Here is a 25,965-nt window from a genome sequence, read left to right on the forward strand (position 1 = left end):
ACGTTAAAACGGCGTTCAGCGATGCTGCACTCCAACGGGAACAAAGCCACAAAATGGCACCGATGGCACCGCCAAACCTACACGCGAAGAAAAGACGTTCAACCAGTCTCAAGTCAAGCCAAGTCGATAATTGATGTCCACGGCGATGCTGCGTTTGAGCTTCACTTTTGTTCCGAATTGTTCTTTTTTCGTTTTTGAGCCTCGCCAGCGGCCTGAAAGTCGCCGAATTATCCGATTTGCGGTCAAATCCGTCCGAAATAACGAGCGCCTTGTCTCATAGAGTGATGCGTATATTCACAGGGACCAGATGACGTGTCCGAATTAACCAATTTTTCGAATTAACGAGAGTCGAATTAACGCGCTTTTACTGTACTTTTCAGCACTTATACACATTGAAAAAGCACGGAAGTGGGAGGCGGGATGGGAGGAGGGGGAGCTGGGGAGAGACAAATCTATTAGGTTGGTTGGCTAAGTGATACGTACCGCCTTGTCACTTTTCGCGTATGTTCGCATGTATGCTGCGGCAGAGATCGGGAAACCATAGACCATATTGTCAGGGACTGCACAGCGATACGACCGCCGCGGGGCGAGGGGGAAACGGGGGCAGGTAAGTGGAATAGAACAGGCAAGTCGGTTGCTGACAACCGACGTCCCTATTCAAAGGGAGAGCCACTAATCATGATCATCATCATGGTATTTTTTGTACGCTGGTTGGATTCTCCGTCGGGTAAACTTTCGAGATGTAGCGCTGCTTCCGTCTGAATTGTCCGTGTGTCAGTGCTTTTCGACTCAACTAATCTTCGCAATGAATTACCAACTAAGCCAACAGCGGACGTTAGTGAGATTTTCTAGGGCCGCTTAAATAGAAAAGGAGACTGATTGATTGATTGATTGATTGATTGATTGATTGATTGATTGATTGATTGATTGATTGATTGATTGATTGATTGATTGATTGATTGATTGTAGGGTTTAACGCGCCGACGCAACGCACGCGATGAGGCGCGCCGTAGTGGGAGGGCTCCGGATTAATTTTGACCACCTGGGGATCTTTAAAGTGCGCCGAAATATCATACACACGGGCGAAATAAAATAAGGAGGTGAATCGTCGAAGTTTTTTGTTGTCGTCTGATTCGCATTTAATACAGACGCACAGTTACGAGTACTGATTGATTTGATTGATTGTGGGGTTTAACGCGCCGACGCAACGCAGGCGATGAGGCGCGCCGTAGTGGAGGGCTCCGGATTAATTTTGACCACCTGGGGATCTTTATCGTGCGCCGAAATCTCGTACACACGGGCGTTTTTGCTTTTCGCCTCCATCAGAAAAGCGGCCGCCGCGGCCGGGAATCGAACCCGCGACCAGTTACGAGTACTGCTTAGCAGTATTTTGAAAGGGTCTTGTCCGCTTCATGAAGCCACACCAATCGCACCCGACCCACCTTCTCACCAGGGGGAGAAAAATTAAGGTCATATATATTATGGCTTGTTCATTCTACGGTAAATTTTCTTCCAGGTGCCATGGCGCAAGGCGATTCCGAGTGAGCTTCAACTACAGCAGATCTAATACAATGACACCAAAAGAGCCGGACACGGGCAGAAGATAACCAAAGTTAGCTGCAAAGGAAGCCAGACGTAATGATGTTGGGCCACGCCGTGCACACGCCATGTACGCACCGAACACGTAGAAAGCGGAGGGCCACCCTCCGAGCCTCTCGGAGTCGCTCATGACGCCCGTGGACGTCATTGCCACCACGGTGCCCGTAAAGGAGCCCGTGAAGACGATGTTGGAAATGATGGTTCGCTCCGCTTTGGGAACCCACTGGGCCAGCATGGACTGCATGGCTGGAAAGCAGCAGCCCTGCGTCGTCCCAAGTGGGTGGAACATACAGTAAACCACTCTTTATAATAAAAAAATCGTTCTATGTGAATTGTAGCCTATTGGAAGTTTTTCCATGTCCCCGATGAAATGCGTGGAGAGCGAACCACCCCCGGTTGTAGGGAAGTGTCGCTTATAGCAAAATCAGTTCCCTTTCCCTAGGACCTTGTTATAACGATGGTTTAACGTATGTAGTTTAATTAAGGTATAATGCTGCCAAACATTCGCGCAGAATGCTTTGTGCAGGAGCAACCTTTTTTATGCACTCACCGAGGGTATTGTCGCTAAACTAAGCCTTGCTGGTGGGTTCTGTATACCCAAGCCCAGCTTACCCAGGGTGCTAGCAACGTCCTCTCTGAGCTTTGCGACGCTTACTGTGGACATCTGAATCCAACACTTCGTTAACTTCAATAGCCCCGTCTTTCTTTACCTATTTCCTGGTTCCTGTACCCCATTTTCCGCTCTCCGCTGACTGAAAACTTCTCCAAATGGTAATTTTTTGTCGTTGGACGTTTTTTTTTTGTCATTCAATAAGCTTATAACCAACGTGACGAGTTACTATTGTAGGGAAAGAAGTAGTAATAGTAGTTGTGGTAGTAGTAGTAGCAGCAGTAGTAGTAGTAGTAATGGGAGTAGTAGTAGTAGTAGTAGTAGTAGTAGTAGCAGCAGCAGTAGTAGTGGTGGTGGTGGTGTTGGTGGCGGTGGTGGGGGTGGTAGTAGTAGTAGTAGTAGTAGCAGCAGTAGTAGTGGTGATGGTGGAGGTGGTGGTGGTAGTAGTAGTAGTAGTAGCAGCAGCAGCAGTAGTGGTGGTGGTGGTGGTGGTGGGGTGGTAGTAGTAGTAGTAGTAGCAGGAGTAGTAGTGGTGGTGGTGGTGGTGGTGGTGGTAGTAGTAGTAGTAGTAGTAGTAGTAGTAGTAGTAGTAGTAGTAGTAGCAGCAGCAGTAGTGGTGGTGGCGGTAGTAGTAGTAGTAGTAGTAGTAGTAGTAGTGGTGGTGGTGGTGGTGGTGGTGGTGGCGGCGGCGGTGGTGGTTGGGGTGGTGGCGGTGGTGGTGGTGGTGGAAGTAGTAGTATAGTAGTAGTAGTAGTAGTAGTAGTAGTATTAGCACGCTTAATATTGAGCAGGATGACCTGTCGCCTAAGTTGGGGGTATGTGTGATTACTGACTGGGGTGAGGATCAATGCATACACATGTGCGATCAATAAAGGAACAAAAAACGGTGTAGAACGCACACTGACAGAGATTAGGGATAGAAGTGCATTCTTATGGTCATGCAATATGTGGATTAACGCTAAAAGCCAGACCACGCGATTGGCAGAATCATTACCAAAGGACGGTGAGAGAATTATGGGAAGACAGGAAATTTTTTTGAGGAATAATATACGTAAACTCGGGGGCAAATGATTCATTAGGATGACACACGACGTGGGAAGGGTGTGGGAAGTCTATACGGAAGCGGCCCTCGTCCTGCCGTGGACATCAACAGCCCGGTGAAGATTACAGCCACCATTTCGCGTACGAAATGGCGTGTACATTTGGTGAGTCATGGTTGTATGATGGTCATATATACGCCAGAAAAATGTCCGCGGATCTGCTTCGCTACAGTTCACCTGAATAATCAATGGCTCTGTTCAAGGGAACGAACTAGGCAAATAACGAGGCCCGACTGATGATTTGACTCGAAAAATTGGATCTGCACTTTGACATCGCACAACGCAAACCGGCATACCTGTATTACGCGGCGTCACAGCGAAGACCGCATATTTTAAAGCGAAATCTTTCTTGGTGAGAGCGATGGCGTCCTGTCAAAGAACTAATGCATTTCCCCGTAGACCGGTCGGTTGACCCAAAAGCTATCTCTGGACACGCGGCGCGTGCGTGAAACCGGACTTCCATTGTGTCGAAACGGTTACCTGAAAATCGCGAAAAAGGAACGGTTCTAGATAAGACAATGCCCGCATCGACCATGAAGGAGAGGTACAATAGTATACCTTAATCTCATAAACCACGTATCGGCATACATTTACCCAGGCAGCACGGAAAGTCCGTTTCTTGACCGGCCATCCTATGGCTGTTCTCCGGCATGCTCGGCAAGAGGCAACGAATTGGCTGCCGTTGATAATAAAATGGACGATACGAATCCGGCTGCCGTCACCTTCGAACGTTTTCGGCAGCCAATGCTCATATGTTGGTCGCCTTTCACTGGTTTGCCGTAACCACGGTTTCTGCCCGGGGCGGGTTGCTTATAAATTCTCTGGTAAGTCACCCGCCGCCGAGGAACGGCGCTTGCTCCCCCAACATTGATCACAAGACGTGCGGCAAGCTTGCGGCTGCCGAGTACTCTTTTTTTCTTTGAAAGCCGCTCATCAAAAGATGAGCAGCACGTACACGTCTTCCGAGCGGCCAACCTCTTTTCGCCTGCCGGAGTATAAAAGATGAACGGCTATGATGCCATAGCCGAGTACTCGTTTTTCCTATGGCAGTTAATGCTCAAAAGTCGACAAGAAAACGTCTGGCTCCCGATCGCATTAATCCAGTCGGAACCAAATCACGCTCCTGCTCTTCGAAAGGTGAACGGCTGATGTCTGTCACAGGTCTAGCACCACCCCTGCCCAATCACCGGAGTTCCGAAGGTCATGCGTGGGCTAGCGCTTAGCCACCGAACACAGTGTGCTGTATATACATGTACACTCATGGACGAATGAATGAAAACACGAAAATATTAAACCGAACGCTCTAGAGGAAAGAATATGGATAGTGAATGCAAAACAATGGCTCGCTAGTGGTATATTTGGAAAGACACATTTTCAATCTTTGTTACTGTTATCAGAGTCCTTCAATGTCTTAGACTCTGCTGTTATATAGCGGCGCGATTATTTCACTTGCATGGAAAGAAATCGCGCTATTTGTGTGTTCCGGTTCATAATTTCGTGTTCGCGCTTCATTTGTCCATTATACGTTTTAGGCCATTCTTTAGACTTGAAACCAAAAATAAATGTCACTTTTTTGGACTAAAGAAGAAGTGCGCGTAAAACAACTCGTGCTTTGCGAGCCTGCATAGACACTGACCGCATTGGTACAGACGCTGACCTCATTGGAATTGCAATTTTTGATACAAGTTAAAAACGTAAGCTTTGTGACGAACCGCGACGCCGAGGAGATTAAGGATCAATGCTCCGGGCGCACAACGCATATTACCTAGAGTAAAAAAGACCGCCCTTTTGGCGGTCTCTTGGCATTCTTTTTTCCTTGGGACGTCAAAATCACTGTACGCAGAACGTTTGTCAGCAAGTTTCCTTGCTCGTACAAGCGACCTAATACTACTATGCGGAAATGTGTATTCTATAGAATCTGTATTCTGGAGCATTCATCGCGATAGCAGTAATTACATGCAACTGGCCCATGTCGTGCCATCAAGCAACCATTTTCATTCGCCGTCTGTGTTGATGGAAAGAAGCAAAAATCGTATGTGCTATTGAACCAGCTCCAGGCTTTAGCACCTAAGTAGCAGTCAAGAAATGCACTAACATGGGCCCGAACAGTGGCGAAAGCTCGTGGCTTCCTGGACTGAGAAAAGGACAGCAGCTATGTGCAAACAAATGTGCCGCTCAGCGGACGCTAAACATGACAGCAGATCTATGTACCGATAAGACCTCCCACTAAAAAAATTGCCGAAATTCAGGTTAGAGATAACGTTTTTTTTTTTTTTTTTTTTCACGCGTCAAGAAAACGAGGATTTCACCAGCCGAAGCCATGATAGCAGTCTAAATATGAAGGCAACGATTCATTAATTAGACCACGTGGGCATCCTAAATTTTAGTTCCCTCATTGTTTCTGTGGAAGGCGAAGTGGTCCCAATCTTATCTTTACAACCCCTCAGACGTGACCAGTAAGAACGGTGCATAATTTGAGCGTATTTTGTTATAGCCCTGAAAAAAAAAATAAACTGTTACGTAAATTTCTGAGATTGGTTGATTTATTATTATGTGGCTTAACTCGCTGACGCTACAGATACGCAAGCGACGAGGCGCGCTGTAGTGGAGGGCTCCGGATTAATTTCGGTCACCTGGGAATCTTCAATGTGCGCCGAAATCTCGAACACACGGGCGTTTTCGTTTTTGGCCTTCATCAGAAGTGTAGTTGTATGACAGCGTCAGCAATGCAGTTTCAATGTTTGAGAAGAGCTAGCTCTTTATGTTTGATTTCTAATACTTTTGATTGACAGCATATAACTTCGTTTATACAAAACTAGCTTTAACCAAATATAATTGTTTAGAGGAACTCGTTCGTTTGGGGGTCTATTACCTAATATGCGCAATTACGGGGTGAGTAAGCTGTCACGCACACACAAAAAGCCACAGCTAGCCGCCGCTGCAGCTACAACTGCCAACCGACCACTACAGAAATGACCCCGCCTGGGCTCCCCGAATGCTGCATGGGCCAGTTCCAGTTACTTCAGCATGACCTACGGAAACGTGAGGAAGCTTCAACATCGCTTTCGCCAACGACTACCTGCATGCATAAGACGAGACGAGTATCACCTCTCTGTCACTCTTGTAGTGTTCGTTAGGACATTGAACCTGCACTGTGTGCTGAAACTCAGCGTTAGCATAGGCTCACAGCCCTCGACTGCGTCTGCGACAAGGGCTGCGAAGGCCTTGCCTTTCTCCGTGACCGGCTTTGAGGAAATTCTGTGAACGTTTGCACTGTGTGCGCGTTTGTGCGTCTTTCAGATTTGCGTTTCTAGAGTACTTATAGTGTCTGCGTGCGTTTTTCTGTGCTGGTGTATTCATTCCTTGTCGTCATTTTCATTCCGTATCATAAAGGTATTCCTCCCTCCCAGTTTTCCTCGCAGAAGTTACGAAGAAAACACCCGACAAAAAAAAAAAATGCTAGTGAATAGTCCTGTGCGAGTACAGTAAAGACTCACATAAACGCTGTACCTTTTACGAGAAGTTATAGATTTACCAACCAAGTGGTTGAAAAAGCGTAAGGCTAGCGATACCTGCGACAAAGATTTCCCTCGGTAATGATTACGCACCCTGAAGTCTCAGATCACACCTTCAAATGATTAATGCAACATCACGATCTGCAAACGCGCGAGCCGAATGATTCAGGACTCCCGTGCAAGCCTGCGCTGAAGCAGGCCGAACGCCAAATTTTGTCCGAGCTGAAAAGCATTGTAAGGCACACGTGAATTTTTATTTGTCTGGTTATGACCGAGACAAGTCCACGAGACCGCGTACGGCGCAGGGAATCAGAGCCAGAGATAGCGGCAGCTAAGACAAGTCCGAGGTAAAATAAATAGCTAAGACAGGTGAAATGGAACATGCCGTCACTCCGATTCAAAGACTTTTACTCGCCATCATCATCCCCGTTCAAGGTTTTTTCAGGGCGCTGCCATGCGCCAAAAATACAGCCTGATTGGCTTAGATCTTCTGGACAAAACTGGCAGCCAATCGGAAAAGACCGGGAGCAAGAAGGCAGCGATCGGGAAAATTGCAATCAGGAGCCCATTAAACCTGAAATACTTGTGAACACAAAAAGCAATAATAATTTTGAATGAATGATTCCTTAAAGATTGATTAATTTCGCAATGTTGTGTGATCACTTTGCATAAAAATACAAAGAGGGAACTCTGCTCTTTTGTTCGGCGCTGCAGTCGCTTCCGATCAGGATTCTATTTAAACTGAAATACTGGTGAACACCAAAAGCAATGACAATTTTTAATAAATGATTCTTTGAAGATTGAAAAATTTGGAAATGTTGTATGATCATTTTGAAATAAAATTTAAAGTCGTAACTCTGCTCATGTATTTGGCCGTTTCGGCGCTGCGGTCGTTTCCGACGTAATTTTTCCATCAAGTGGTGGCGGCGAGGTCGGCCGTGGTTGCGCGTTGTCCGTGTTGTTATTCATGTTTTTTGTGCGATATACCGTCGTAAAATGTGTTCGCCCTTTGTGGATAAAGCCTGCTTGCCACGTTGGAAACACGTGCGGTTAAGGATAAGCTGAAATACAGCGGCAAACGATCGAAGAACGGCGGCGTTTTCCTGTGCCCGGACAAAGAAGTTCGGTAAGTTCTTTTTTGCTGGACCTTTTGTAGCGCGACTAAGGTTCGGTGCCAGAAACGTGTTATTGGCTTGATTTCTCGTTTCAGCGTCAGTCTCACGCTGTGGTTCGTGCAAGCTAAATGCAATTTGCTGGCGCTGCTCGATATGTCTAGCGTTGCTGACGGACAGGTGGTGGGCGCAGCGGAGGGCCTTAGGAAGCTTGAAATAATTGCCGGTGCTCTTGATAACATCGTGAGGAATCGACGTGTTTTGTTTCGTATGCGGTTTTTATCGCATTAGGTCTATTTCTATATGCGGCCGTGCTGTTTCACCGTGCTTTTGTTTTATTTCGATAGCTGTGCCACTTTGAACAAAGCAAAATACAATGTGCGACTGCTTAACTTATCGGACGTAAAACTTCCCTTGAGAAAAATGAAAACCTTAAATAGTTTGAGAATCTTAACTTGGCAATAAAAGTGTTTTGATATTTTTTTATCGTCTTGTTACTGGCTGAAAACTATTTGTTTTCTTCAAACGGTTTGTAGTTCAGGAGCACATAGGCGGAGTATATTTCACATTGCTGTAAACGCTATCTACGCTTACATAGCATTGGTTTTAAGCACCTTTCATCAATTCTGTGGTTAGGTCTTTTGACATAACTGTCTTGATAATAAAACAATCATTGAGTGAGTGTTCTTACTTCTCGGAATGTGTAGTGTACTGTGAGCTTTTAACTTTGGCAGGTAACGACGTTTGTGCTTATGTAACTTTTCTTTGCAACCTTTTCATTTAAAAGTGGCTGGAGCTTCAGGACGGGGGCTGTCTGGCAAGATGAAAAGCAATAACAGGTACGTACTGCATTTATGTTGCCGATATAGGAACCCAGAAATAGAAACTGGACCTATAAGTATGCGTTTGAGTGATGTGGGGCCTTTGCAGCAGGAATTATGCCCACCTAACTTGTGGGAGTTGTTTATTCTTGCATTACCACAGGAATAATAGTAGTAGGTAGCCCTTTCAGCGGTAGGATGCTCTGCATGTTTAGGACAGTTGAATTATGTTGAATGTAGCTTTTTATACGTGCAGAAAGTGAATTCCTGTTTTATATTTCTTTTGCACATGATGTAGTGCCTGTGCAAACCAGGTTTTCTGGGTGAAGAGTCCTTCAACATCTGCTTGAGGCTGGGCAGCTGTTATGTCATAATGCTAGTAATGTGAGTAAGCACTAGATCTTGCAGGTGCAGTCCCAGTGCGAGGGGTGACTTCATCGCATAAAAAAGAAAAATTAAAACCACTAAAGTAACTCAAAGGGTAACTTTCTGTTGTGCCAAAAAAAAAAAAAAGCGCCGCCAAAGTACTCACGTGAGGCCAGTGGAATTATGGAAAAGCACATTTATTTTTCAAACACTTGGGCTAGGCGCCCACCTTTGACACTTATAACTTCGCAGGAAGCCCATCTGTCGAGCGATATCACTTGTTTTGAGCTGTATCAGCTCAACACTGACCGCCAAAAGGCGGTTACACTGTTTGGTGACGAAATCAGCAACACCCTTTTGTAATTCGACGTGGCAGCTGTAGCAAGGCCCTCGGAAACTTTTTGGGCAGGGTTCGCATGTAAAAAGGCGCTCCCGCAGTAGCTGCCATCCACAGACGGTCGATGTTGACTCTTCGGGGAGCTGCCGAATTCCCGATTTCTTGAGCCATTAAAATAGCATGGGTCATACTGAGTGCAACACGTTGCCGTAACAAGGGGAGCTGAAGCGGTGTTGAAACACTTCAGGGCAATGAAAGTTACCTATGCCTCAATACTAAAGTACGGCGCGAAAACAAAGGAAAAAAGTTGCGCACGCTGTCAACCACCACAGAAAAAAAGCAAGGAAACGAAAAAAGTTGATCTTAGCTTGTAGTGGACCCGAACAACTCTGACACATCTTGCTGACATAGATTGCGAAATGGTCAGAACTGTAGCCATTGATGACAAATGGGTGCATCATTGCAATTTTAGGCAGATTGTAACGCGAGGGTTGACTTCAGGTTGCAAAAATAAAACGTGTTATAATCGACTAAATACAGTAACATTCGTATTTGTATTTAACTGTTTAAATTCAATTTAAGAAATGTATGATATTTGTTCACCTCCTCTATTGTTTTGATTGTTCAGCATACTTGATCATGACAGCATCATGTGACGTTTTGAGACTGCCTAGAGATGAATGAACTCATGTTGCTCATGGCAATTTGCTGAAGCAAAAACTAGGGAAATTTTGACGCATCAGTTTGGTAGGCGCCCTGACTATAGACCACAATTTTACAACCTTCTCAGGGTGGCGCCATTTGCCCGGGATTGGTGTGGAGCTGTGCAGGCATTTCTCGGGGGACAGCGGGAGCAGCCACGGCCCCAGCCACATGCCACCAGCCGCATTGGACTGCGTATCGTGTGGCCGATTCGGACACCTAATCTGATTTGAAAATTGGTAAGTTCATATTCAACAGTTTGCAACCCACAGTTTACAGTGCAGTAGAAAGTGGGTTAAAGGCGAGTGAAAGCTAGTTGCATGCGAGGATTGAGTATGCTGTACACAGGCTGCAAATGGACCATGCTTTGCGTGGTTCTCACCGAAATCGCAGTTTGTGGAGCTATATTTCTCTGTGCCACACTTTTTCCAGTCAATTGCTGCACCCGACTCCTATACCCTACGAATTAGCTGTGCGTCTCACCGTCCCCGCAGAGCTGAGCTGTAGCATTAGAAAAGGGTTGATTTTTGTTTGTTTCTCGTCTATAAAATGAACACTGCTAACCTGTAGCGAACAGAAATTAGCGATAGATAATGGGATTGGAATCAATAACTGGGCTCTAAAAACAGCATACGACAGCGCGTATTGTTGCAAAGGTGCTACATTCAAATATGTTCAATTTGGCGTGATAATCTATTTGCGGAAGCACTCAGGGACCCCCAAAATCTTAGTTATGGTTTTTAATGCATAACGATCTTGTGTTTGTTATTTTTTTATGTACTCAACAACTGTGCAGTGACGCTCAAACAAGCAGCCTTTGCACATTTTCACCCAAGGCATGCCGACCTGCATGCTGGAGGAAAAAAAAAGTCTGAAAAATGTGGGTACAGCTGTTATATTCAAGAGGACTGCCATGACAAAATATACCACTCAGAGGCCATGAATCTGATAAGACAACATGCAACACGGGGCATTTGCAGCCTGTGCACAGCATGGGCAAACCCGCCGTGCAGTTAGTTCTCGCTCACCATGAGTGCGCTCTCTAGTGCACTGTTAAACTGTAGGGTGCTGACTCGTTGAATAAAATTGTACTTGCCAAAACCTTGGTGCTGAGACAAATCGTCTGGAATGCAATTGAGTAAGCAATGTTTGATGGTAATGGCACTATCTAAGCTCATCGGTGCTTTATTTTTAGAAAGTTCATAGCATTATCGAAAACCGTGAAAGATGCAGCTTCTCGCACAAGTTCACGATGTGTGCTCTTAAATCGAGTCTGCGCTTAAAAACTTCCTTACTTGGGGGCTGCTGGATGAAACATAAATTATAATCATACAAAGAACTAAATATTGCCAATGTAAATTCAACAGAAATTCGTCTTTATTGTCTCCTAAGCAGCATTTATTTATGCTTCCTCAGAAACTTCACTGCAGCAACCAAGCACAAGTTCAGAAGTTCTTGTACTGTATAGACAAGGCTTGCTCAGTTTTTTTAGTATCCTGTGCAAGTTTCTAACCTCTGTTGTTGGCTAGAAGCTTACTGTGTTAATAACCGTGGAAAAGAACAAGCTGACAATGTTCCTGTCAGTGCTGCGGCAGTAGCTCAAGAGGCAGCGGCTTTTTTGCCATTCACTATGCCAATGTGGAAAAAGCCATGTGTGCATTTCTCCTGGCAGGTCCCTGGAGACAGGGGTGCCTGAAGTAATGAATCAGTGCTGAGTTTGATAATGTTAAGCAATTATCACAATGCATTCCTCAATCAAGAGCTTCTAAGATGTCGAGGTAGGTATCGGTTTGTAAAGGTCCAGTTAAGATAGTAGGAAATTGTAGTGCATTTTCTTGCACGAAACGAAAAAAGTATTTTTAGATGTGATGACATTTCTCAGAAGATTTTGCTCTAGGAGCTTGTAGGCATTTTGCTTGCACACGGTGGTGCGTGCATGTTTCCCAGCTTTGGGCTAGTGCATGGGCCGCCGCTATCCTGTGAGCACCGCAGCAAAGACATAAATATTGCCGTTTTTTTTTTTTTTTTTTTCCTATTGCGAACACAGTACACTGCTAACCTTTAAATGAAGGTTGCAAAGCTTCCTTAGAAAGCTAATATAAAAAAAGAAACATTCAAGGAAGCCGTTTCTGCAGTACAAATAAACCGCTGTTTTGAAAGCAGTAAAGATGAGGCTGAGTGAAACACTGCGGCAAATAGTTTGTTCTTCGCAAAACAGTATTTCTGGTAGAGAAGTTCAGAATGCAGCCTGGCTGTAATTTTAGATAAGTCGTAGTTATTAAGAAAGAAGCCGTGGCTTTCTACAGTGCTGTGAACCTCTTATAAATAAGTCGTCAGTGAGCTTGGAAAGTGCTGTACGGCTAAACAGTGAGAAGTCAAATGCATTCACGCATTTTTTTTTTTTTTTTTTTGCAGAAAATAGTTTTTCTACCTTTAGTTGTAAGACAACCGCTGGTGGCTTTAGTGAGCAACTACTGATGCCCCCTCCTCACCCCCCCCCCTACACACACATACGCACCTTTTTTTGGCATCTTTCTTTGTCAACTACGACTGCACGCTGCAATTTCTGTGGCTGCCAAGCTTGTGCGAGCGTACTGAGTTTGTCCCCTGCCATTTCCGTGGCCTCAACAATATTGGGGCAGCAGAGTTTTACAATCTAGGCAACTGACCATTCATAGCCGTAGTGCAAAAAATTGGGCCTGTTTGTTTCTTATTGCGTGTGCTTTTTTTTTTTTTTGGGGGGGGGTTCAACACTGCGAGGACACCTATGCGCAGAATTTTGCGGCGTGTGCTTCTTCCAATATCCTTGCTTTATTACACAAGACTAAAGAGGAAATGCGGTACTATGTCGTAATTGAGACAACTGAAATAAAGCCAACGGTTTGTAGGCTGTAAAAAGTGCAATAATATAAGTACGAGGTCCAGGTTTTGTATTTTCATGATAGAAGCATTCCTTTCCCGTCATTCGCACAAACATTTTTACTCAGTGGCTGCTATGAGGCTTTTTGATCTTAGTGATTATTCGAATAAATGCTAATGTACTGCAGCGCGGCTGAGATGCACTGCTTTAATTTGATAAAGTTACTGGTGGGGAAATGTAGTATGATGCTTAATAATGACAGAACTGTATCAATAAGTGTTCTCAAAATACACATTTCATAGGCTTTGTTTTTCCAAATGAGAGATTGAAATGGCCTATTGTAACACACACTTCAGTTTGTTATGTAATGAGTAAAACTCGCCTGCTAGTTTCCCACAGTCGACTGGGACCCTTATACCCTAGTTACACGGGCACAGTTACCCCGCTAACCATGGTTAACGCAAACTGAGCTTGGCCACCTCAGTTCGGTTACGCTAACCGCAGTTGCTGCTGCCGCAGTGTTCAGTTTGCACACAAGTGGCGGCGCATCAGCGTAGGCGAAAAAAATCACCTGGCGTTCGCAGAAGACGAAGGCCTGAAATAGCGGGAGCCCTCGAAGCTGCCCCCAAGAGGAGCTTGTGCTCTTTGCGTCGCTCTCGCAGTCGGCACGACCGCGCGTGAGCAGCAGCTCGTTTCCCGGTCCACCCGATCAACTATGAGAAAAGCCTAAATTTGAAACGGAAACGATCCGTGCGCACGTCGGCCGTTCCTGCAAACATGCCGGCGCGTCTGTCCGCACGGCACTGAAAGCGGCTCGAACCAGCCCAGACCACGGTAGCAACAGCTTGTCGCCCCTCTTCGAAATCAATCGCGGAAAAGAAGTTCCACATGCGACAAAGTGGATATTATAAAGGTTAAAAATTGTGCTATGTATTGTAATTTGCAGTTGTAGAGATAGCGCCGGTCAAATATCTACCACGATCCTAAGTTCCCAACACCAAACCGACCCGAGAACAAGCCGCTCGCGAGCTGCTGGGGAAGCCCCTGGGGGGATATTTTTTGTCTACACTGCTTCGCCTTTGGTTTTTATCGTGAGGTTAAAAGTTTGTTACTTTATTTTTGTTACGCTCACAACCAAGTGACCGCTGTCGACACACTTGGAATTTCGCATGTAACAGCCAAAACCGCAGTTTGCGATAACCGCAGTTAAAATTTAGTAACCACCGTTAAACGTAACTACAGTTACTTCCGCCATGTAACTAGGGTATTAATCTTAATTAAGGTATGGTGTGGGGACAACCAAAATATTTGAATATTAACTGTTTCGGGACCGCCGGAAAAAGTGATAAAAAAGGGAGGTCGCGGTACAAATTTTTTATTACATAAAGCAAAGGCACCATCCTGCCTTAGCATATACCAAAATGCAGCTAATTATATGCTCTTTGACATACAATACCAAGTTTTACTTCAACACTGGCGATAGAACCATGAAAAAATCTGAAAGTAAGAACTTCGTAAAAAAACTACAGAGAAAGATAGAAGAAAGCGTAAATATAAAATATTAAAACATAATAAAATTATTTCAGGATATACAAAATCTAACACAATGCTTTGTTTCTTCATCGCAAAAGTTTGATGCGGCTAGGTGTAACTGGTTTTTTGTTTTGTGTGTGATCTTTTTGGCACTAAGGCCATGGCTCGTCGTCGCCCAGGTACACGCCGGGCTCTCGTCCCGGCGAAAACTTCATCCGTTTCTGCACTGGTGGCCGGAGATCACCACCATAGGTAGTTAACACCCTAGCGAACAAATATAAACCAGCCAGAACATATTTCGAGCGCACATATTTACTCCAGAGCCAATTGAAACCGAAACCAACACCCACCTTTGAGCGCGATTTGATGTTCAGGCTGATCGACACCCGAATCCTCACTCGAGCTGAAATCCAATCTCTAAAGCCACATTCCGACTCTTCACTGCCTCTCTCATCGTTCAAATCCACAGTAGAAGGCGAAGATGTGCGAGACGAGACGAGGCGGATTTCTTATCGCGCTCGCGCGAGTATGACTCCATGTTTGTTTACATTTGAAACTACTGCCCGTCAGAATAAAATATCTGACGCGTTGCCGCCTGGCGATAAAAAACGAAACTTCACAAAAGAGAAAACTCCAGTTTTCAAACTATCTCCTAGATGTCGCTAGGTGTTCCATCGAGCGAAAATGTGTATTCTGCAGGCTCGCGAAACCATCGATCATATGTGATCGAAGGCCTATGGAGCGGTCCCGAAAGAGTTAAAACAGTTGTGTTGACTTTTTGCCAGAACTTCTAGGGCTCCATGTCAAAATTAACAATATTTTCTAATGATAACATGAAGGACAAACAGCTGCAATGCAGTTGCATAAGGAGAGCAGCATAAAATGAAAGAAAGCTGTTTTGCAAATGGTAGGATGTTGCACCATTCTTTGGATGGCTCTTCAACTGCATGGCAGCTTTTAAAGTTGAAAGAAAAATCATGTAAATCATGCCTGGCGTTCCCTTGGAACTCCCTGAGGGTTCAGGTGAGCTTCAGTTGCCTGCTTCTACTCAGAGTCAGCACCTAAAGCAAGAACGAACACCATGGCTATATCATTTAGCACTTAAAACACTGATAAGCTCCGCAAGGTTGTTTGATCAGCGATTCCAAAGATTTGGTTTCATCACAATGGTGTGGAATCTAGTTTGCTGACTGCCCATTTTTTTGCTGCTGCCTTCCAGTGTGTCACAGGGCCCTTGCCACATTATAGTGTGGAGAATAGCGAAAACTTCAATCTGACCCTTAAAGGAGTGCTGGCACAAAATTTCAAAGCACAGATAACTACATAAAAAGCTTTCTTTTTAAATAGAGATACCCCTCAGGAAGGTTAACCTTTAAGTGTTCGGAAGAACATATTTTAAGTCAATTTTAATATGTGCATGCTCGAAAAAGTTAAGGATGGATTTCCTTTCGACATCGACATCAGTGTGATGCCATGTGTGCCTCTCCCCAAACTGCCTATGTCAGGGCTCCCATGCAAATCCAAGGTGGCCTACTCTGCCTGATCCTTCTGAGAAAACGCGGATCCTTCAGTGATGGCGCCAGTGTTTTCTATTGAACACAATTGCCGAGAGACATGAGCTACAGCCCAGTCTTTAAAAAAATGTCCAAAGCAGGCAGCACAAACGACAAAGAAATAAGTAGAAACAACAGCACTTGTGTTTTTCCTCATTTCTTTGTCTGATGTATCTCGCCCATTTTGCAGTCTCGTCTTTTTCAACTTAGAATCAATTGGCCTAGCCTCAACCCTAGCAAGTCTTCATGGGCCCTTCATTGAAATTACGAAGGGTTTAATGGGTTTGTATGCTTGCGTGATGCATACAAAGGAGAGATCTTACTTATTTTCATTCACTTCGAATTGAACAAGCAGTGACAGGTTAAAAATTTGCAACTTTTGCTGAATAGCAGGGGTCAGCAAGCTTTTCAGGCGGAGAGCCGGGTTTAATGCAATGGACACGGAGGGGGCCGGAGGGCACATTGGTTGGAAGGGGAAGGGGGGCTTTGCAGGCAAATAAATTTTGGGGAGGAAATTGAAAGCAGTGTACAAAACTAGAATAGCAATCCTTATCATGTTTATTTCCAGCACGAATGTCACGAGCTTTCATGCCAGTTGAGGTCAAAACTGCCATGTCGGCCTTCAGGTAGAAAGTGACAGAGGAGAAGGGGTCTACCATTGTGCCAGGTGCCACATAATACTGCCCCATGGGCTGCGGGTTGCCAACCCCTGATTTATAGCATTTTCGTATATCGTCTGAACATGAAGCACAGGACAACCTAAGGTTGTCAGTTCTAGATGCCTTCATTTGTGACAGGGATGGGTGGCATCTATGGAAACTTTCTGGGTGTTGCGAACAACTCAAGGCAGGTTTTCGTGGGAAGATTGGCAAGCATGCTCTCATTACGTTGCAACACTTGTGAGAGGGAACCCCTGTGTCAGAGGACCTGTTTACAGTCTAGTTTCCTGGTGCTAACAAATTCCAAAATTTTTTGGCTGCTGCAAAGATCTTAAGAAAGAATTGTTTTTACAATTTAACAGTTTGTGACCCTGCTCAAGCAATCAAAATGCTTGCCCGGTTTTCTATTCGTTTTGGTTGCTTTTCCGTTTTTCATTTTCAAAGTACCGTATATTATGTGTGGTCTTGTTTTTTCTTGCAGTGCCTGGCATGAGCTCTTACTACTGATCCTGCCACAAATGCTGTGGATGAGAGTGGGTGAAATCTGTGCATCACTGCTGCTAATCTCACAAGGTTTGTGGGATTTCTGCATCTTAAAATCAAGGAAATTGACATGCAGTTTATTAGGCTTTAGACAATACCTGCTGTTAATAGTTACTGGTGGGTTCTTTAGCATAGTCATGAAGCACAGTGTGATTGCTTTGTGTTTTAGGTTATTTCATCCTTTCTTCCAAGCTTAGAAAGATGTGTTTGGCGAGTTGGTGCATCTTAACGATACTTGAACTTGGCGCGAAATATTGACAATCACAGAAAGTAGCTGGTGATAACAGGCAATGACTAGCAACTAACTTTTAAGCAGCGTAAGAACACATAATTGCAGGCCAAAGTTACGTGGCTCCACTTGCATGCAAAAAAAAATTGTGATAAGGAAAATTCACAGCCTAATAAATACGCTCTTTCATATGGAGACCCGTTGAAATGTCACTGACACAATCGCATCCGTTCTTTCCTATGTGGTAAGCTTCCTGTATCTCCCTTTCTCATGTATCACTGCACCTGGACAATTTTCACTTGCTTTTTAAGAGCGTCATGCATGCGCTTGCAGAGCTATGGATGGGGTTATGCCCACTTGTGCAGTTCTCAACTGAGAGGTTATGTTCATGTTCACGCAATCGCACGTTCACACACCTTCCAGTGTGCCCAATGCAGACCTTTCCACATGAAAGAGGTATCTCATAAGCAATGTCCCTACACAGCAACTTGCGTAGGCATTAGTGGGCTTTTTCTCGCACCCTTGCCTATCAAAGGGACCCGTAGCACTTTCCCTCGACTACTCGGAATGTATTTTGGGGTAGTCTATTGTCCCAGCAATCACCTCCCACAAGAATCATGAAAATATGTTCGCTATGATGGAAGGTACGTGCGATGCAAGATGCACATAATCATTCCCTCAACTCATTGCGCAGGGTGCTCTTTAAACCTTTAATTAAAGCAACGCCCCAATTGCCTATATAAGACATTTTGCAGGAAAGTGGAATCTTTCTATCACTCATGATTAAAATTCAATCGCTAGTCCGTCAAATCTCATTTTGTCTGCTTCCTTTTTTTGTGTGTGGGTTTGTCCCTCGTGAATTTCTCGAGCACATTTCTTTCAGGTACTTTTTGGCCACTACATCTGTTCTTGGTGTCGTGCAGAGATAGATGCAAAAAAATTGCCAAGATCCTTGTAGAAATAAAAAAGTTGTTTAATTTTAAATTTAAAAATACAAGCAAATAGAGCACTGCCCTCTTCTCGAAAACCGGAAATCTGCTGCTCACTTTCTCACTGACCCCGATGTCATATGGCGGGACAAATGAGGGCGGCAAAAAATACGTCCTGGAAGTTTTAAGCCCAGGGTGGCCTGACCTGGAAAGCTCCTTTCCGCGCTTCGTGACGCTGTCGTTCGGTGGTACTCTGCCGGAAAGTAGCAGAGGACAGGCAGCCACACGAGACTAGCAAAGTGACGTGCCTGCTGCTGCGTCGATGGGTGTTGCTATGTCTCTTTGTCTGAACTCTGTACCATCTTTACCTCTCTTTAATTTAGTGTGAAGCCATGTTCAGCGCTGCCTTGCTATTGAGGTTTCATGTGAACGTCACTTGTGGGTTCAAAGAAAGGTTAAAGAAACAGCTGCATATTCTGGTAAAAAAAACCTTATAGAACGCTCGCAGCAAAAAAACAAAACGCGGGATTAGAACCACTGACTTGCAAACCAGTACTCCAGCTTCTTACCTCTCGACCATATACACAAGCTGTGAGGCTTGCAAAAATTGAGCAGTGTCTGTTTCTTGTCATGTTTGTGAAATTCTAGCAGTGAGGATGCTTGTGTCTCACGCACCAATCTTGCAGACAACCCCCATCTTGCTAATACTAGAAGCAATGTAGCTAGAGCTTCCATATTTACCTCATAACAAGCATCACCCGATCGCAATCTCTCCGACGCAAGCAAAGGTAGCGAAGTACAGAATGTGCCACACAGAATTATATCTGTCTCCAAGGGATAATAGCTTGCCAACAAAAACAGTTTGGTTCAATTTGTCTCAAGGCAGCCAATCACCGCTAGAGAAAAAAATGTTGCTGTTTTTCAGTGAACGAAACAGCATTTCCCAGTGCTAAAACATGTCCCCAGACATAGAGACGGACTGATAACCTGGAAGCTGCCGTCCACTTTTGCTATGCTCCCTGACCACGCCTCCTCTACCATCGATGCCAATATCTGCCGTGAATAGACATCAGCATACGGCGTGCGAATGAACGAGTTCGCGTGTATTTCGGCGACGCGCGCTGACGCCAGGCGATATCAACAGTGGTGCATCGTAACACGCCATGGAAAGGCACACGTGCTCGAAGCGGAGCCATAGTGCGGCTCTGTTACTGTCTCTATAGATTTTTGTATTCTTTGAGCCCACGGTTAAGCTTTTATGCTTACTTTAAAGAAAACAAGCAGTAAGGCAACATTTAGGCTCGTTTGGTCAAAATAATGGTATATACACACTTTCAAGCTGAGCCAACTGTAGGGCCACCGCTCTTTGTCGTCATATCCGGAGGCCTCAAGTGTGACGTTGCCAGTACTGCATGTGCTTGTATTTTTAGACTAAAAAATAGAATAACTTTCTCATATCTGCGCCGCTTTGATCATTCTTTTTGCGCATGTAGAATTTTTTTCATAGAATGTGGACTTCAAAAACATTATGAACAAAATTGAGGCGTGGCTTTGCTATTGCAAACAGCAGTGACCAGTGGAGCTGAGGGGAAGCCTCAGAAAATGGTACACCTTCCTAGTCTACCTCGACAACGCCGTAGTATTTACCCGGAACTGCGACGAGCAACTTAAACATGAGCGCGGCCCGACAAAGCGCGTTCCGAGAGGGAAACTAATGTCCCGGGGTTTATCATCCCGGCGGACTCGCCATCGAAGTAGTCCGCTGCGGGAAACAAGGTGCAGACCCGCGAAAACGATCTGGAGGCGAGAAAAGGCGTGGCCTTGCTGTCGCAAACAGCCTCGCGAAAGTTATGCGCGGAATGCTGATGTCATTGCTAACGTCATACCATGTGCGCTCGGCAAGGCTAAACCTTTTGCATGAGGACCCTTGTACGTGCACCAGTCCTCGTCTCCACTCCTCCCTCCTCCCCCTCGCAAACTCGGCTGCCGGACTGTGTGCTGTAGCGCCCTGGTAACATCCCTCCGAGGAGCACAAGCTTGACAGCTCTGCTGTTAAAAAGAAAAGGCCAGAGCTCTGTGCCGTGCCATAACCAAAAGGCAGCAGAACTGATTGTGTTATCTACGACAACAAATTGTTTGCTTTCTCATGTGCTCACGTTAAAGGTATGCTTTTGCGTCATATGTTCAGCCTCGATGCATTCAACTTACAAGTGTATTTCAAATTTCCTTTCTCCTGTTAGGCCCAGTACTTCTGCCACATGGGTGGCTACGACTTCAAGGCGGGGCCCGCATGGTGTTGGGCATGGTGATTGGGCAGCCAGTGGCATTGTCCTGCAGCTGGGCAGGGTCCAAGGGGGTGAAAGAGGCCTTCTACGAGCTAGACAACATTGTCTCTTGTTCTTGGTAAGCTGCCCTGATTTTATTTTATGCACAAGGAATTCATTATAGTATTTTCAGGGGCTACTTTATTTCAGGGTATTTGTTCGACCATTAGAGCTTATTTTTAATGTTCTTGTTTACAGGAATGAATACGGATACTGTTTGGTAATGCGTAATAAATATTGGCTCTCCGGAATAGTTGTACGTTGTGAAAACTAGAGGCATTGCATTAAGCAAGCTTGTAATACTTTTTTTTTTCACCCATCGCGGTGGCTTAGTGGCTAAGGCGTTGTGCTGCTGTGCTGAAGGTCACAGGTTCGATCCTAGCTGCGGCGGCCGTTTTTCTGACGGAGGCGAAAAACAAAGACGCCCGTGTGTTGAGATTTCGGCACATGTGAAAGATCCCCAGGTGGTCGAAATTAATCCGGAGCCCTCTGCTACGGCGCACCTCATAACCTGCGTAGTTTCGGCGTGTTAAACCTCATAATCAATCAATCAATTGAATTTTTTTTTCAGGAAGGCCATTGCTAAGCCTGTGGACATTTTTACAGTGCAGTATGTTACTTATTTGTCTGTTTTCAATTTTGTTTCAGTGTCAATACAGCCCAGGTACCCCGACGCAAACAAGGTCGCTGTGGCAGCTGTTATTAAGAAACGGCTATACTCCGCCGGTGACTGGGATGGCGGCCGCACGAAGCGGAAGACACTGGACAGTATGAACTGAGCAAAATAACGAACCGGAAGACACTGGACAGCATGAACTGAGCAAAATAAATTAAGTCAAAAAACCTAATCACCACAGACTTTGTAAACCACTACATTTGTCCCTGAAAGGGCAAACAGTGCTCTTTAAAAGGGCACAAATGCTTATGCATGCATTACGAATTTACAGCATGTCCCATTTTTAGGAACCCATGTGCGCAATTCGAACTGAAAGCTGCTGGGGTTGGACAGCCGGGATGTAAATGGCAGAATGTCTACTATGGTTGAACAGCTAGTATATACCTAAAGTTGAACAGCCGCTCACCAGGGAAGGCTGACTGGCCGTACTTCGGCAAAAGCTTATGGGCCATTGATTAGACACATTTCAACGGCCGACCATCGGCATAAGGTTAACAGCCGGCCTCGGGCAATGGTTCATCAGCCAGCCTCCGGCAAAAGGTAATGGCTGATCTCCGGCAAAGCTGTACGGCCGGAGACCGTTGTGGACCCCTCTGCAGTGAATTGGTAAAAGGAGAGTGGCCATTGGGTGTACAGCAGTTAACTTTAAACACACGGCAGAGGCCCACCTTTGAGTGCGCGCTTTACACTTTGACTGGAGAAAGGCCGGGCAGAAATTACCTGGCTGAAGTTCTTCGGCTGATTTTAAGCCGTACAGGCTTGTGCTGCTTGGGTAGATCGTAGATGCGCTTACCTAGTGCGCGAAAAATCTTCGCATGGGTCATTCTTCGTTTGCAATTTGGGTCTTCGAACAATTGACGATTCATTAGACGCACTTTCGGCAAAGGTTGGACGCACTTTTATATTTAGCGCTTCTTTCAACTTCTTTAGGAAGGGCTGGTAAATTTTTCGAGTCAACTGGTATGCAGGGTGTCATAATTGGCCTATTTTGCCGCTTGGATCGCAGTGATTGGGTTTCGGTGTGCATTGTGGGAAAGCGGACTCGGGGACATTCTTTAGAGTGTACACCTACGCGCGGCAATATGCTTGAAAACCCTGCACATTCTGAGCCCTCCTGGAACTCACTCACCCCTGCGACGCCCATGAGGAAGCGCACGAGCATGAGTGCCGTGTAGTGCATCCTGGCGGCGGCGGGCGTGAGCATGGTGAGGAGGGACGAGACCAGGATGCCGGTGCCCATGAGGTACTTGCCGCCGTACCGGTCGGCCAGCCGGCCGCCCGGGAACTGGAGCAGGATGTAGCCGTAGAAGAACGACGACAGCACCGCGCTCTTGGTCTCCTCGTCCCAGTCGAAGTCGCCCGTCTGCGTCATGTATATCAACCAATCAATCAACCAACCAACCAGTCAATCAATCAATCAATCAATCAATCAATCAATCAATCAATCAATCAATCAATCAATCAATCAATCGTGCAAGAACAACCATGTTTTACAATTCCTTTTTTGCGATGACCATTAGAGATTGGAACCGGCTGCAAGACAAGCAAGTGTGCTGTATGAACGAAGAATTGTTTTATTCCAGTCTGTAACCCCCCTGCTATAACGCCTTTGTTGGCAAAGCGGGGCACTCACCGAATAAAGAATCAATCAATCAATCAATCAATCAATCAATCAATCAATCAATGAATGAATGAATGAATGAATGAATGAATGAATGAATGAATGAATGAATGAATGAATAAATCAATCAATCAATTAACCAATCATTCAATCAATCAATCAATCAAGAGCTTTATTATCACAAGACAGAAAAAATGTTTACAGACCATTTGGACAGATATCCAGGAGGCTAGTTTCCGGTCAACTACACATACAAATGAGTCGCAGGTATACACCAAGAGTCACAAATAAAGAAAACGAACAGAAAAACGACAAAAGGAAGCAGAAATTAAACATAAATATTAGTATAAGCATCCACGAGAATTACAATTGCGTCGTTAAACTACCGCAAAGTTCCAAAAGAACGCCTCCCGAAGTACAGTGATGTCAAGTGAAAAATACGGGATGGGTGATTTTTCGGGTCAGGTGCAAAGAACTAAAGTGGCCGCACCGCAACCAAAACTCCGGACATATCAATAAAAAATACCAGATGGGGAAACTTTCGGCACAAGTGCGGAAAGGATAAATAAGTGACTGCATCCACACATGAATAGATGATTCGCGTTTGTTTTGTTAACTCATTGGTGCTAAAGCCATTGATTTTAGAGGGTAGGCGATCTTTGGGGCCGTTTTAGTAAATTCGATATTTCACCCCTATAGGGGGTGGGCGATGTTTCGGGGACGGGCGTTCGCTCGGAACTTTACGGTACGTTCTGTATAGCCAACCGTAACATCTTGCAAGACAATTTGAAGTTCCTCGCAATTTTACCTTGAATTGGTACGTCGTTCCGCACTTTGGCACCCTATAGAATTCAACAAGCCTTCCGCCATAGACGTTACGGCAGATTGGCAAGTTGAAGTTGGCATTAGATGTTTGCCTAGTGCTCCGAAAAGGAATAGAAAAACGAGCTTAGTGTACAGAAAGGGTATGGTTTATAACGGCGTTTACTAAAAGAGATATTTTGCACTCCCGCATACTTGAAAAAGAAAGTGCGCTCGCGGGGTGTACAAGATACAGACAAGGTGTACAGTGCGCTCGAGGGGTGTGCAAGATACAGACAGTTTTGTAGAAATTCCCGAGGGGGAATTGTGCGATAGGGCGCAAGAAGTTTTTCCAGGGGCTAATCTCCGCAGGCATAATATACCTTTGCACATGTTTGCTTTGTGGGGCGTAGGCCCTGGGAAAATTTTTTGAATTACCCATTTCGCCCATGCATTGAACTAGGAAAAAAAAATATCGTTAAAGGAACACCAAGGAAAGCACAACTATACTCGATTGCCCAGTTTTATGTACACATAATGTTCTACACATATTTTATATCAATATATCTGCAATGACTGTGTTAACCTATTATACAGTACCAGGCGCGGGCTGGGGCTTTTTTATTTCTGTAGTATGGATATTTTTCCTGCCACAGAAATAAGGCACCCCATGAGGCCCGAGCGGATCGTGTAAAGCATGACGGACGTACGAAATGACGGATTTAGGGATGGAGCCTCGAAAGAATTCTCACGAATTAAATGTTGACTGGTCGAAATCTTGCATTAGTTTTGGTTAGGTCAAAATGATATGGCGCCACTTTTGAACTCGAGTTTAAACTTTTTGGTATCGAATACGTTTTCTTCGATATGATATTGGGGCTGCGTGACGTCCAGTATCGTCACGGAGGACGCAAAACAAGTCGGGGCCGGTGACACGGGATTGCAGTTAAAGTGAACCATTTCTTTCAAGTTAAGGGCTTGAATTATTGCTAAGGGCTACCATTGCACTCAGATTTTTCTATGTTTTAGACGATATTTCTTTGTAGAAAAAAGCCCCCCTTTTCGGCCTATTTGAACGACGAAACCTGCTACGTATTAAAGACAATGCTCAATGGTTGGCTAACCTATTCGGGCTAGGCTCCCCACGAGACTCCCGGACGGATGAGCTGATCGTAGTGTAGAATGACGCGGGACGTTCCCTCTGTTCTCAAGGGGAGAGTTGTCATGACACCTTTTCTTCCCTACTCTTGTCTCACACCCCCCCCCCCCCCCCCCAACCCCAAAAATGATGCTTAAAAAAGCTCCCCAAACCTGTTTCGCCAGTCACGATTTCTACGTCACAAATCGTAGGGCAGAAGAATGCATGTGTCGGCCCGCTTTCCCGATTTCGACCCATTTGCATGTAGAGACGGGTGGCACACTTGTAGTTCACACCATTATAGGAACGTTGCGCTGATGATTGCCGCCCAAGCAGCAGCGCCATTTTCTGTATCCTGGTGGCTTGGGGCGTCATGTCTGATGTGAAAGATGTTGTGTTCATGACGGCCTCTGTCCTTAACATTTTATTTATGCAAGTGTCGGCACCCTGCCCGAGATACCAGTAGCCATTATTACTGTGAGTGTAGCCACGGGCTCCCACATGTGCCCAAAGAAGGCATTAGGGGAACGTTATGATAAAAGCCGGAACCAAGTGTGGCGCAGATGGCAAGATGTTATTCCCTGATATCGTTGCCTCTCAATCAGGTTGTAGATCATAAAAAAAGCAAGGAGGAACCCATGCACTCATCGCAGCTGTCGTTCATCACGCATTGTCTGTGTCATGCCCGTACACCGTTTGAAAGGCACGCTGCAAGCAGTGGGTGATAACGGGTCGAGAAATCGCCACTCCTTTATCGATGTCCAGCGACCGCTAACGGCAGCTTTAGGCTATGTTCAGACTACCGACGCAAAAGCCACATCGTGATCAATGGACTTAAAAAAAAAACGGCGTGTCACGCAGTTCAGTTGGCTGAGAGGTGAAATGACGACATTCTTTAAAGTTATTACGACATTTGAGGCAACAGTCCCAACCAGGC

At 45.2% G+C, this 25,965-nt stretch overlaps 1 protein-coding gene and 1 long non-coding RNA gene across 4 annotated transcripts in view; one reads left to right on the forward strand and one right to left on the reverse strand.

Moving 5' to 3' along the window:
* LOC144175349 (sialin-like) overlaps window positions 1-22,840 on the reverse strand; it is a 36,989-nt gene extending 14,149 nt beyond the window's left edge. The window contains exons 1-2 of the mRNA XM_077704430.1: window positions 22,598-22,840; window positions 1,678-1,861 (exon numbers count right to left, since the gene is read on the reverse strand). Of these exons, the coding sequence (XP_077560556.1) occupies window positions 1,678-1,861; window positions 22,598-22,840 (427 nt within the window). The remainder of the gene's footprint in view (window positions 1-1,677; window positions 1,862-22,597) is intronic.
* LOC144174933 (uncharacterized) lies at window positions 7,719-21,640 on the forward strand. Of its 3 annotated transcripts, XR_013323543.1 has the most exons (6): window positions 7,723-7,950; window positions 8,724-8,775; window positions 10,251-10,401; window positions 17,249-17,340; window positions 20,709-20,871; window positions 21,441-21,640. It is a non-coding gene; the product is annotated as an uncharacterized LOC144174933 (long non-coding RNA). The 3 variants fall into 3 exon arrangements; XR_013323542.1 differs by having other exon boundaries at window positions 7,719-7,950; window positions 17,249-20,871; XR_013323544.1 differs by lacking the exon at window positions 17,249-17,340.
* Window positions 22,841-25,965: the final 3,125 nt, after the last annotated feature.

Source organism: Haemaphysalis longicornis, unplaced genomic scaffold (assembly GCF_048455015.1).
Source record: "Haemaphysalis longicornis isolate Haplotype H1 unplaced genomic scaffold, Haemaphysalis longicornis Haplotype H1 scaffold_3, whole genome shotgun sequence".
Taxonomy (NCBI): domain Eukaryota; kingdom Metazoa; phylum Arthropoda; class Arachnida; order Ixodida; family Ixodidae; genus Haemaphysalis; species Haemaphysalis longicornis.